General features: G+C 32.9%; 2 protein-coding genes across 2 annotated transcripts; one reads left to right on the top strand and one right to left on the bottom strand.

The window, feature by feature from the left end:
* Positions 1-582: 582 nt before the first annotated feature.
* LOC134256274 (acetylcholine receptor subunit alpha-like) lies at positions 583-8,645 on the bottom strand. The gene is made up of 3 exons (XM_062738930.1): positions 8,366-8,645; positions 6,317-6,447; positions 583-1,756 (listed from the first exon to the last, which is right to left on the bottom strand). The coding sequence occupies exons 1-3, from the start codon at positions 8,632-8,634 to the stop codon at positions 603-605; spliced, it is 1,554 nt and encodes a 517-aa protein (XP_062594914.1). The 5' UTR covers positions 8,635-8,645; the 3' UTR covers positions 583-602.
* Positions 8,646-8,690: 45 nt separating this feature from the next.
* LOC134256275 (molybdate-anion transporter-like) lies at positions 8,691-14,010 on the top strand. Its single transcript, XM_062738931.1, has 2 exons — positions 8,691-8,814; positions 12,507-14,010. Exon 2 carries the CDS (start codon positions 12,534-12,536, stop codon positions 13,893-13,895), a length of 1,362 nt encoding a protein of 453 aa, XP_062594915.1. The 5' UTR covers positions 8,691-8,814; positions 12,507-12,533; the 3' UTR covers positions 13,896-14,010.
* The last annotated feature ends 151 nt before the right edge of the window (positions 14,011-14,161 follow it).

Here is a 14,161-nt window from a genome sequence, read left to right as displayed (position 1 = left end):
TGCAAAGACTAGTCTAACCTGGGCGAATACATTGTATGAAACACATGCAGATAACAAACAGTATTCAAGATCAAAAGTTCATAAAACAATACAAAACAGGAGCAGAGCAACCTCGGACCTCAAAAACATCAGAGGTTGGATCAGGTGCCATCGAAGAGTGGGCATCATCAGGGAAGTGGTCACACCCGCCGTGTGCTCCTTGTCATGATCAAGAAATAACGGGAAAATCCGTCGTCAATTCGGTATATAAATAATATACTAATAATTAGTACTTAAAACGTCAGTCGGATACATTGGACACGTTATTGAGTATTGGGAGATAGAGCAAGGGACCTTTAACAATTTTACAAAGGATCCACATTTATTAGTAATAAGATGAATGCCATATACTAAAACAGAGAGATTTTCATTTTGCGAGGACGGTATGAACAAAATAACATTTCCACGTAACATTTAATGTGTGAGAAAAATCTCAAAAATTTCATTTTATTTCATTCACAACATGTACCATAGAAGAAATGTATTTTAAAAGGAATTCTATACGACGAGAATATATTACAGGTCTGTGTTTTACAGCTTCCAACAATTCTAGGAAACTGCCATCAAAATCTAACCGAAATAGTGTATGATATCCAGAAAAAGAAAGTCAAGAAATAGAAGTAGTACATTAATACTCTATCATAGGAACGCGCCACACTTTTATAAGTCGTAACATTGTCATATTCATTACTTTCTCCGTTTTCCAGTTTATTAGTCCCTACACAAGTCTTCACAAACACTACATCTTTGACTTCATTTTCTGCACCAATCATAGCAGATCCTGATTTTTTCTTCTTACAGCAATTAAATATAAACCGGAGTTGAAGAAGTTTTAAAACATTCAGCAATGTTCTGGAAACTTTTGCTTCTGGTTCTTTTAAATGAAGACACATGGTGAATATTGTTAAAATAGTCATGAGTGTGCTCAAACACATCGTAAAAATCAAGAAGTATGACAGAAGAGCCATAGGTTCTGATGATTTTGGCATGTTGTCACTGAGTAAAGTCATAAATACAGCAAAAGATAAGAAAATCGTAATTGCATAGGAAATGCGTTCTCCGCTATCCATAGGTAAAACAAATACCAATGGATTCAGAAAGGATAGGAGAAGAATTGGAGCCAACATGTTGAGAATGAAATACAGAGACTTTCTTTGCAGAGTCAATGTGATTCGTACCAGAGTCTGGTGTTGTTCAAGAGCTGCCCGGGCCACGTGAGTCTTCTTCAAATCCCACTGGCCATTTTCGTTGTAGAAAGAAGTGTCTATTTTAGTGACATTATTCCAGGGATGCAAGACAGCTTCTGTAGGGATATATCCCCAGAGCATAAAATTAAGCGAGCATTCCTGTGTATCGAACGGAAACCTGAACATATCAATGCTACAAAGGGAAGTAAGTAGTCCACCTGGCACCCATGACATGGTGCCATCAGAATACATCCTTCCAAGAAAGTCGCCATCTCCGATAGCTTCCATCTCATTAGCAGGGTCTATCAGAAACAGCCTTGGGGCCCAAATCTTTTTGACAGGAATTGGCAAGTTGTCCAGTCCTCCGTAGGTACTCGGCGACCACTTAAGGCGAAAATCATTCCATTCCAGTCTGAAGGCGGCTACCACTGACAGTATTCCGGATATTTCATCTAAATTGTTCAGTGATATTAAATAAACATAAATGCCCACTTTTGTTGGTTCTGACAGATTCGTCTGAGGGCGTAAATCTGGATTATAATTCCCAAATAAGTTTTGGTAAAGAGAGGAACTGTCTGAAAACATTGCTCCCTGAACTTGTGTTCCAAATATAATGCAATTGAGAAACATGGAAGGGATAAACCACATCGACTTCATCTGTGTCCTCGAAAAATTCTCCATTCTAATCACTCTAGATGTTACTAGTATTTGTCAGATAGGCAGGATAAATAGGACATTTATATAATCAACTACATATTTCAAAATCAGATCAAATGTTAATGATCGCTTTGATATTGATCCAATCAATGTGAGGATTTATGAAAGAACATCCAGAAGTGACCATGCAAGGTAGACTGCATGAAACATGTGAAAACCAAAAAATTGTCCTTATGATTTACTTCAACATTTCAAGGAAATCAGAAAAAAATAGCACTAAATTGATAGTGTGAAGAGAATAAATCCTGGTTAAAGATCTTAAGGTATTCAATGTATAACGAACATATTTTGTACCTTAAATAAATGAATTGTCTGATATTTTTAATCATGGTTGCATTTTGAAGATGTTATCAAATAAAAGTGCTCCATCAAAGGAATTTACAAAATTTTGATCATTGTCCACTTAATATCACCTTGAATTTTACATTGAAGTCTATGGGCAGCACATGTTTTTATAAAATATTGTAAAAAGTAATTAAAATTTCAAACAAATCTCTTGGTGAAAATATGCATAAACTCCCTCTTTGTAAAAGTTTGAAGTAAAATGAATTATTTACTGCAGAAATTTTGTGAAATCAAAAATTTTCTTCTATTCATCATGGGGCAGGGCAGATAACTTTTCAAAAACTTTTAATGTGCAAAATGACCGTCTCCTTACATGTTATCAATCTTGTGAATTTGGTTCATTTCACTTTTATCATTATCTAGCAATGTGCTTTAAACTATTTTAGAACTATCTAAAATCATTCAAAATCCCTTCGTTATAAATTGAATACCTTAAGTCAAAAGTTTAATCATATCAAAATCATATATCCTTTAACATATTCATGTTTAAGAAACAAGTGTATTCTATTTTTGTTTGTTTTTTTTTTCACTTAAATTACAATACAATTAAAATAAGATGTTCCAAATCCGCTATCATTTGCGAAGTGATAGCGGGACATCTAACTTTAATTAGAATATTAATATTAGAGCTTTTTACATTTTAATGTTTCAAAAGAAAATTAAAACATGGGTCATTGCATTTATATGTCAGACTGAAATATAGATTTCAATGCCTTCCAAAACCACATGAAAAGCATAGACAATTTTTTGTTACTTTTTTATTAAAAGGATTTCACAATTAAGACACAAAAATACATGTCAAGCACTTAGTTTGACACAAAATGCTCTCAGTGTTTGAAATCGATCAAGCAAATAAAAATTACCAAAGGTAATTACATCTGACTCGGTTACTGTAACCCAAGTCCAGGTGATCAATTTAACACAATTTAATGTAAAAAGTCAAAGTCGCTCCTCAATTTTCAGCATAAGTTCAATACACTGAGTAAACCCATTAGAATATTGCTTGCTATGACTAATCGGAAAACAAGCATTAATGCCATTCCATAAGTAAACATCACATCCATTTATACCAACAACAATTAATCTTTTTAAAATGTTTCAATTGCAGTGGGAAATCACAGCAAATTACCTTTGCATGCTTATATATCCTGAAAAATGTAAAGAAATCAATTTTTTTACTGACGTCATTAACTATTCATCAATTGTTTTCCTCCATAATGTCCAGTCTATGTGTACATTATTCATATTCATTTTGTGATTTAACAAAGAACAATAAAATAAATACATGTACTTTGTTGTAAATGAGAGGTATAAATTATTAAATACATTGAAAAGAAATATTGTAGAGAATTAGAAGGCTCCAATTTCCCATTAGTGTCTTAACGGGTGAATAAATTCTATTTTCCATAACAGCCAGGAAAATGTTTGCCTAACTGGGACCCTAAACCTGGGACCTCCCACTAATCATTCAGTGCTGTACCACCAATTAGCTACCTCCTCAGTATCCCTCAGTACTCCCTGAGTGCCAATGGTGAAAACTTCAGTGCCCCTCAGGACTACCTCAGTCTCTCAGTAGCAGCCTCAGTGCCTCTCAGGGTTTTCTCAGAGCAACTTGGTACTTCCTCGGGGTTTTGTTGGATTATCAGTGCATTTTTAATACAGTAGCATATTTTAAAGCTATCACCACCCCATCCCACCCAGTGCACTCTTTCTTCCTTTTATTTGAGGTTCTCCATCCTGAAAACTTAACGGAGACTCCCTCACTAACACTCTACTAAGCAGCCCATCAGTTTTGTCATGGAGAATCCAATATAACAGAGAGGGGAAAATGTCCATCAAGACTGGGACTTGAACCTGAGACTGCCAACTAACTGTGTGAGTGCTTCACCGCTGAGCTACTTGACTACCTATCCAATTTCTGTTACACTTGATGTTTCTACATCATTGTAAATTCTGGTCATTCTTGGTGAGTTGTGTACAAGATAATTTTGTATATATACTTTCTCTACTCTTCTCCTATTTATAAGTCCTTGACCAATATCAATTACCGGCCCTTGGGTCAGATCTGACATTGAGATGGAATGATGATACACGCATGCAATACAAGACTTTCATTTCAGAACTTGTATGATTTTTTAGAATTCTCCAATTTTCTTGTCAATGAAATGATTTCCTTATATTTTTTATTATTTGAATAACATAGATTTTAAGCTGGTAATTGATATCTCAATTGCACTTTTACAAGAGGTGAATTTGTAACAAGCTTTTATCAGAAATTTTATTTTCTGAATTTTCCTTCTCAGTGAATTATTCTATAATACATGACATACCTTGCATACATTTAGGATGGTATTGAATTATATAGGGTGAGTTCACCATGCATCGGAATCATACCTTGCTTCGGACAACTTTAGGCAATAAACTCTCTTTCAAAAAGTTCATTTATTTGTTTCTGTCATAAAGACGAAGATTTAAATTTTTTAATGATACCGATTGTGTTTATCATGTTGTGATAAAAATTGGCCTTGAACCATATTTTACATCATCAAAGGGGAATAACCCGAAATTCGTGATTTTGCAATTTTTAGAGTTATCGTTCTTTTAAATTCGACTTCCACGGAAAGTCGGACTTTCTTTTTGTTTTCACATGAATTATAATTAAATTTCACTTCAATAATTGTATAATTCCTATTAGAGCTTGTTTTTACTTGTATGCTATTTTCACCGTACATCGGACACAAATTAACCATGCATCGGACACTTTTCGATGCAAAGGTAAGCACTACCAAATTCATACAGAACTCAGCTGACAGCTGTTTTTTGCGGAAAAAGAAAATAAAAACTTTATATTTTCAGTCTAAATACAAGTTATCGATATATGACGTTACAATTTATTTCTACAAACCAGTCCACTTACGGCATTATAAGCATTTTAAAGCATTTCTAAGGCAGAGTGAGGTCTCGACAATCGTTCTATATTTGTGCAATAATATCGTCGATTAAATTAAAGTTGAGGGTTATTTCTAAGATAAAAGATGAAAATATATCCATATCAAGGATTTTAAAGCACTGTGATAAAGGTATGATATTTTTCCGGTCTCCATACCGTCTGTCTGATGCATGGTGAACAATGTCCGATCCATGGTGAATTTTTAGTTTTTTCTAAAAACTCGACTTTTGGCGATTTTTTCTCAATAAATGGCATATAATTGTGCCCTAAATTGTTATTTTAATCACAAACTAAATGTTAAACTCCATTTTGATAATTTTCCGTCGGTAGCGATATCGCTAGAACTTGTTGAAGTACAAGGGTATCCGATGCATGGTGAATTCACCCTATATAAGGACAACTTTTCTTTAAAAACATGAACTTGACTGAAGTATATCAACCTCCCTGTCGTAAATAATATGTCTTGAAGATATTTCTCTTTGTTTTAATGTTTTAATTGTTTTCTTACAACTGAGATTGGCAATAATGGGCTACCTTTAAGCATTATTTACATGTCACTGCATTGAAAAAATGGTTGGACTAAAACAAGAAGTGCATAAATTGGGGGGGGGGGGGTCCGATCAGATTTTGTCATATGTTTAGCATGAATATACTTTACGTATTGTACTTTCTGTTGACATTTTCAATTACCCATTTCTTTAACTAGTACTGTAAACCAACTTTTATTGGTTATATGCTTGCAAGCTGAGTTCAGCGATCTACTTTCATTTGCAAATATTAAACATTGCGAACAATTCATTCTGCTAAGCACTTGTATAGAATGTTTCCTCAGTTATGGAAATTAATCGTCGCGGATTGAATTGTAACTGACGAATCACGAATAAAAGATTACATGAATAATTGTTGGTTTACACCATTCTCAAAGAAAGTCAATCTCATGAAAGCATTTTACTCTGTAGAACTTCATGAGAGTTGCCCTAGTTTATATTAATAATATATACCTACAATTTTCTTCATTTTTTTGTGAAAATGGTGTAGATAATTGTGATTTTTAAGTAAAGGTCAACTGTACTGTTACCTAACAAGCCTCCATAACCACAGCCAATGTCTGCAAACTGCACTCTGTGATTGCATTCTGTGATCTTTTGACCAGAACTGAAGAAGTCTGGGTAATGTTCACTCCACTCCATGTCTTCTGGCTTCACTGGGCTGCAAATAAACTTTAAGGTTAAATAAAATTTCTTTAAGAAAAAAACTGTAAACGGCTGCAGATATTTTGGGGTAGAGGTGCTGGTGTATTTTCTGTAACTTGACTGTAAGTCAGTGAAAATTCACTAACACAAAAGATTATAACTGTAGTCATTGCAAGGAGAGTCTGATTGGTTCAGCTATATGTTGAGTTCCTTTTTTTTCAACTAATTTGGCTTGTCATTAAGCCAAAAAATATTCTGCTACACATATTTCTTTGGGAAGAAACTTGAAAGGTTTATTTATGAGAGAAAATATTCTGATATACAGTTAGAGAGTGTCAATTAACAAACTACATGACCTACAAAAATCAAACAAACAAAACACATTGAAATTACTTATCATGTTCTAATTCTTGCTAGAAATTTTTTTTATAGATTTTTCCAACTGACTTGTTCCAGATAATACTGTATACAGGGAAATTTTCGCTCCTGGCTGTATTATTTTCGCCCCTTTCACTGTTCACCCTAACCTTGGTTGGGTGAATTTGAAACAGGGCGAATTTAAAGAATAGAGTAAAATTTCTTAAATAAAAGTGTTACTGGGTGAATTCAAGATGGGGCAAAATTGTCTGCAAAATTGAAAGAGCAAAAATAAAGTGGGGCAAAAATGACCCTGTATACAGTAATTTCATACCCTGTGTGACCCCATCCTATCAACAGTCATAAATTGAACTAATTTCAATCTGCACAACCAGAGAATGCTTGTATATTAATTTCACTAATTATGGTCCTGCTGTTCTTTACAAAAAATTGAAAATTTTTCTCCTCTATTTTCCAATTTAATACTTTAAATGATAATATATTGACACCTCCACCCCCTTCCCCAGACCATGAATATTCAAACATACTTTAATTAAGACTATGTCTGGAAACTTTCACATAATTTACAATTTCTACTGGCTCAGCAGTTTTTGAGACAATTTTTATATAAAGACACTACTTTAATTTATATTTTGTCTTTTCTTCTCTATCTCTCCTTTCAGTAGGAATCATATGACTCAATAATTAAAAATCGAATCTCCAATACTCAAAGAAACATTCTGCCAAGATTGGCTGAAACTAACTTTTTGGTTCATGAGAAGAAAATAAATTAAAATAAAAATCATCTTTTAAAAAATGTGAAGTTTACATGTATCATGTAAGCTTTGACTCTAGCATGTTAACATGGTTCAGCCTTCAGCTCCAGTGAATGAAACAGCTGATGCAACTGATGGCATGATAATTTTCATTTGACAAGGGAGCTATTCATTTTAAGTAGTATATCGATCTTCATCCATGATGTCTGAGACAAACATTTGAAAATAACACGATAGGTTGATATTAAACATTTTAAACATGTTAATCTGTTAGTCAGGTCCAGTCCAAAGACTATTTCTACCTACGTCGCTATTAATAGCTAGATAGGTTTTTAAACCTACCCAAAGTAGCTATATTTACCTACTTTTTGTATTATATGCATTTTGTAACCAAAAGACCAAATGGCGCAAAATGGTGAATACCATATAATATTTTGATACAGTCACACTAATGATGAATACGACGAAATTTTGGCCAAAATATGATAACTTCCAAAATCTTCAATTTTACATGAATTTCTATTCAAAATAGTTAATTTACGAAGTAATCATTTTCGGGTCAAATTTTTGTCATATCCATCATCAGTGTGACTGTATCAAGAAATATTGTATTCACCATATTGCGCCGTTCAGCCGCAAAATGCAAGTAAAGCAGAAAGTAGGTAAAACTAGCTACTTTTGGTAGGCTTCCTACGTAGCTATTAATAGCTACGTAGGTAGAAATAGTCTTTGGACTGGACCTGTTAATTTCTGTTCATGGTTCTAATAATTCAAATATGAGCCAATATAAACAAAACGTACACATCAAAACTGTGGTCTGTCATGGGATTTGCATGAGCTCTTTGTCTGTAGTACTTCTTCTGTGGTAAACGTACTGTTTCCATTTTGTAAATGTTGTCAACAACAATTTTTGAAAAACGTGCTTCTGTACTTTTCCCTTTTTCGATTTCTACTTTCAATTTCAGTGTGAGCCCGATTAAAAATATTATTGGTGACAACTCAAAATATTGCTCATTTCTAAATATTTGTAGATAAATTAATTTTATTTTGTAATTTAAAGTAGTTTTCATATTCCAGAAAATATGAAAGCAAGTTTTTCTTCCGCAACAATAAGCACAAAAAGCATTTAAATCGGGATCGATAATCCAACAGTACAGCTCATCAAAACAGTGGACAAGTTGACAAGCAAAGACTGCGGCTGAGAAGCAGGATTTGATAGGTTTGCCATAACAGTTCAAGCTTATTAAATGGTAATATTACTTTGTTATCACTGAATAATCAGAAAAAATATGAACAAAGACTATATAGACTCCATATTTTTGTAAATTTCTACTTCTCGGTAGATGATACGTGTCCAAAAAATCTAAACCTATTACCTCTAAAAATTGCGAATAAATTTTTTATCTCAAACAGACCTATAAGATAAACAACCATGTATAAATGATATTTACAGCACATATATTAGAAATATCTCTACATCATAAGACACATGGTTAAACTTTCCTTAGAATTGAACCTGTTGAACTTGATCATTGATGGACATATTTCGAGTAGATTTTGTTATCTTCTTTGATTCATAATCAGGTCCAGTCCAAAGACTATTTCTACGTACGGAGCTATTAATAGCTACGTAGGTATATAAACCTACCCAAAGTAGCTATAAAGTATTTTTACCAACTTTTGCTACATGCAGTCATACTGATGAGGAATGCAACAAAATTTTGGTCAAACAATGATTACTTATTACTACGTAAATAAACAATTTTGCATAAATTATTATACAATTATTGCTGTTTTTTGAGGTCAATACAATGATTTAGCCATCTGAGGAGTACAATATTCACCGAGCCCGAAGGGCGAGGTGAATATTGTACTTCAGAGATGGCTAAATCATTGTATTGACCTCAAAAACAGCAATAATTGTTTTAGTTTTATTATATGATTAACTGATAAAATGATACAGCTCATTACTTGTTTGCATTTAATTAAGTCCTAGTCAAATACAAGAGAGAAGCAGAATTAAATTGTAAATAAATCTTACCAGTCGTATCAATTTGAAATGTTTTTAACAATTTTAGTTGCCATGAAAAAAAATATGATGTCAGTCTTTTTTATAGGATAGACTTTGAAAGAAAGGGGTATAATCAGGGAAAACTGACCGCCAAAAAGTAAAAATTGTTGTTCAGTAAAAGTGTTGGACGGGGGTTCCTGCATTCCCTCTTACCACCTTCACCCAAAAATATATATTCGCTTACGTTTTGTTCACATGGAAAAAAAGTTATAGTCGTTTAAATAGCTTTCAAAAACAATTTGTATTAATTTGGAATTTCCCGATCTATTTTTAGACCAATGTAGAGGAAATAAATCCTTGTATTCACCTGGAACATCACGTGCAGGTCAATACAACGTAGTATTTTTCTAACATAGTTGGATCTCAGCCAATCAGAGAGATGGAAATTATTTAATCATATAATAATATACTATATTATACTATAGTGTAGTTACGATAGTGGCTGACTATCGAAAAATTGTCACGGAGGACAGAATTTCGGCGACAATCGATAGAAAATTCATAAAATAGATAGTCGCTATTTTTTTTTTTCAGAATGTATTTTGAAACAAAATGGTTTTTCTTTGAATATTTTTAAAAGATGTTCCTCTTTTTCTAAAAATGGGACCCATTCACTTTGTACTCGTGTGGATTTTTTTCCTGCCAAATCTTTGTTGGATTAATCAACTGATTCAGTTTTTACAAAGAATAATAATTATTATATTGTAACTTTATTTGAGATATGAAATACTTGTATTTCAACCTAGACAACATTCACCATAAATATGATCATTATTATATCATTTAGCAATTCCCTCCACAATTTTTTTAACTTTGTTTTTCAACACAAGGCAGCGGTGTCGAGTGGTTATGACCCGATTCCGTGTTCGACCCGCATGGTAACGACTAGAGTGGTTTCGACCTGCTTATATATACATACAGGTAAATAGAGAGGTTCACACTATAAGGCATACACATGGATACTAGGTAGCTGTACATCGATTACCTAGACTATGGCTTCAGGGAGGGATACGTGTCAATAATTGGTTCAATGTCAACATTGAAGTCAATAGTAAAGTTTTTTTCTTAACGCTTTTAGGACAAGGATGTAATTAATTTAATTTGAAATATAATAATTATTTATTTGTAATTTTGAAGATAAAATACTTCTTCAAATGCGCACCATGTTCACGTACTGTATAAACAGTGTAGGTTTTTCCAACTTAAATAAACATCAATATTTTTAATTACAAACATTATGGTCGTTAAAAAAATCTGAATGATTTGAACTAGACCCAAAAAAATTAAACTATCGAAATAATTGTTAATTAATATTGCTTCAGAACAAAACCACTCGGGTCAAAACCACGTGGGTCGAACAAGGAATCGGGTTGTAACAACCCACATTCAAGGCAGCTATTTTGGGTGTCCCCTGTAAATGCCACACCTCTCTGGGGATGTTTGACCCTAATATTGAGGCATTTATTGAAAGCGAAAGTTATTGTTTTAAACTGAAAACTTTATTATGTGTCAATATATGAAATAAAAAATAAATAAATAAAAAGAAAGAAATAAATAAAGATAAATAAATATTAATAAATAAATATGACAGCTAAATTTGTATTGAAATATTGTTTTTTATTTCCAAGAATATCTGACAATTTCATGGTTCACTTAATTTGTTTGAAATAAAGTTCAAAATTATCAGTCATATAACTGATTGTATGCTACCGATTCAATTTGATAATTGATTGTAAATTCGGTCTGATTTTGCAACACTACTATACTAGAAATAGTCTTTGGACTGGAACTGATAATTTTGTGATAAGTTTTTGGAATATTGAACAGAACACATAGAAATATTTCAATGATAAAACAACAGGGATTCTTTAGGTCTTGAAAGTGATGGCTTATGGATTCCATTTGGGAAAAATAGCGACATTTAGTTGAAACTGGGAAAATATCATATATTAACAAATGTAAGTTACTAAATTTTTTCACCCTAAAATGAGTTTGCCCTTGACACTGTTTGCTTTGATTCTCATTTTGCCCAGATTGTGCTCTAAAACTTTTTTTCTCTCAAAGACCAAGACATGTCTAAATTATATGTTCTTGGTTAGTCTTTAGTAATTCAATTCCTTTCCTTTTATTGGATTTCTTGATATTTGTTAAAAATTGTAATTTATTATATATATGAATATTCAGTATAGATGAAGAAATAAATAAAAATTGCAAAGTAATCAATTTGATACTTGTTAAATTATAAGTAATGTTTTATTAAATTAGGTCAATCTTGATTGCCTTATTTATTTTCAAAACAGAAATATTATACAATCAAAAACCTTTAAAAAACTAACGAACATAGAAAATGTAACATTCAGCTTTACAGTTAGTACTAAATAAACAGCCATTAAACCAATTAATTCTTTGAAAAAAATTCAAATACTGATGGAAATGAAATGTAATTATTAAATTAATAAATTCCAAAAAAATTCAATGATAATGTTGATATAAAATATTTACAAAAGCGTGTTAAGGATATATGTTGATTGGGGTACCCAACAAGAATTTAATATGGTGAACGGACTATCCATGAAATGACTTATATTATGAACCAAAAATTCTTTGCTAAATGGATTTTATTGATCCAAACATATTTCATACAAACTTTTAATTATAGAACCTTTTACAATATCTAGTTAAATTTTCATTTAGATCCTGTAAAGGGTTCCATAATTAAAATCTACAATTTTAAAAAAAATACATGTATTGCAATTGTCTGCAGTAAGGTACCTGAGTATACTTTCTTTTCTACAAGATTAGTGAACTAAAACATTTTTTAAGATTTAGTTGAATCGTTTCTTATCATGATTGTTTTTGATTTCTTTCTAGATGATGATATGATAACAATTTAGCACCATGATTGGACCAATCGTATACTTCACCTTAATTCTCCTCGCAGTTGTGTGTGCTGCCTTCCAATATGTGGCCCATAGGCTGCGCAGAGATGCATCCATTGGAAACAATCCAATGTTTATCAAGTTTCAGCGTGGCTATTTTGCAGCCTACTTGATGGCAATGTTTGCAGACTGGTTACAAGGTCCCTACCTTTATAAGTTGTACCACCACTATGGTTTTCAAGAGGAACAAATTGCCATTTTATACGTGTTTGGATTTGCTTCCACTGTTTTACTGGGAACTTGGACACCCATTGCTGCAGACCAGTTTGGTCGAAAGAAGTTATGCATGTCATTCACAGTTCTGTATTCTGTTTCCTGTATACTGAAGCTGTCAAGGAGTTATGGAATCCTTTTGATTGGGAGAATTCTAGGTGGAATAGCCACATCAGTTTTATTCTCAGCCTTTGAAGCATGGTATGTGCATGAACATGTGGAGACACATGATTTTCCTAAAGAATGGATTGCAGTGACATTTGCTAAAGCATCTTTTTGGAATGGATTGATGGCCATTTTGGCCGGATTTACAACTAATGTTCTCTGCGACTGGATGGGATTTGGGCCTGTAGCTCCATACATATTGGCAATACCATTCCTGATAATTGCTGGTGTGGTTGTTATGTACACCTGGAATGAGAACTACAGTGGACATACAATCAAATTTCGAAAGTTATGTGGTGAAGGTTTTAAAAGCATTGTGACTGAGGAAAAAATATTTATGCTAGGAGCCATCGAATCTCTTTTTGAGAGTGTCATATACATTATTATTTTCTTATGGACACCCATTTTAGAACCAACAAAACCTATGTTAGGTGTTGTCTTTTCAACATTTATGATAAGCATATTGACAGGACAAGCATTCTTCCAAGTGATGTCCTTGCGGAAGAAAATGTCCACAACAGTTTTACTCATGACATCCATCTCAATAGCCCTCCTTGCTAATTTATTGTTGATTTATTCCACTCACCCCGGTACTCTCGACTACAGTCTGTCCTTTTCTGCTTTTGTGGTGTTTGAAATCGCTGTAGGCATCTATTTTCCCGCTATGGGATTCCTGCGTTCTAGAATCATTCCAGACACTCATCGTTGGAGCATTATGAATTGGTTCCGTGTTCCGATTAATCTGATTGCCTGTGCAGTGTTGTTACTTCTTCATGAAGATGTGTTCCGACATGGAAATCAAATGATCTTTGTGATCTGTGCTGTTTTGTTGTTCTTGGCAATCCTTAGTGGTGTTCGATTTAAAACTCTTACGAAAGATGATGAGAGTTTGGAACAAGAGGCAGGGTGGCAAGAAAGTGATCATATCCATAATATCTTTTGAAAAGATTTTGAGTATCCTTATATAAAGTATAAAAATTCAAAGAAACATTTTATTGTCATTTTATATATACATGTGCATATGTGTAAGTAATTTTATTTTAGTGTTTACAGCTATGAAAAAAATGTGAAATAAAGAGAATATATATAAAAATCAAACTTCTTATGTCTGTATTAACTGCATGTTTTTTTTTACCTTGAGGCCCTTCTATTTGAATTGAATACACATGTACATTTGGGTACTGTGCTACCAACTTCTCAGCCAGTCAA

The sequence above is a fragment of the Saccostrea cucullata genome, unplaced genomic scaffold (genome assembly GCF_032062105.1).
Source record: "Saccostrea cucullata isolate Sc308-1 unplaced genomic scaffold, CSIRO_AGI_Scuc_v1 ctg910, whole genome shotgun sequence".
Taxonomy (NCBI): domain Eukaryota; kingdom Metazoa; phylum Mollusca; class Bivalvia; order Ostreida; family Ostreidae; genus Saccostrea; species Saccostrea cuccullata.
The sequence above is the reverse complement of the archived record's forward strand: the minus strand, read 5'-3'. Positions and strand labels throughout refer to the sequence as shown.

Excerpts from the sequence above, each read along its gene's own strand:
- LOC134256274 (XM_062738930.1), bottom strand. The coding sequence starts at position 8,634 with ATGAAAACTACTTTAAATTACAAAATAAAATTAATTTATCTACAAATA. Across the intron at positions 6,448-8,365 it reads ACAGACCACAGTTTTGATGT|CCCAGTGAAGCCAGAAGACA; the intron begins GTACGTTTTGTT and ends GTTTATTTGCAG. Across the intron at positions 1,757-6,316 it reads TGGTTATGGAGGCTTGTTAG|ATTTACGCCCTCAGACGAAT; the intron begins GTAACAGTACAG and ends ATTATAATCCAG.
- LOC134256275 (XM_062738931.1), top strand. The coding sequence starts at position 12,534 with ATGATTGGACCAATCGTATACTTCACCTTAATTCTCCTCGCAGTTGTG.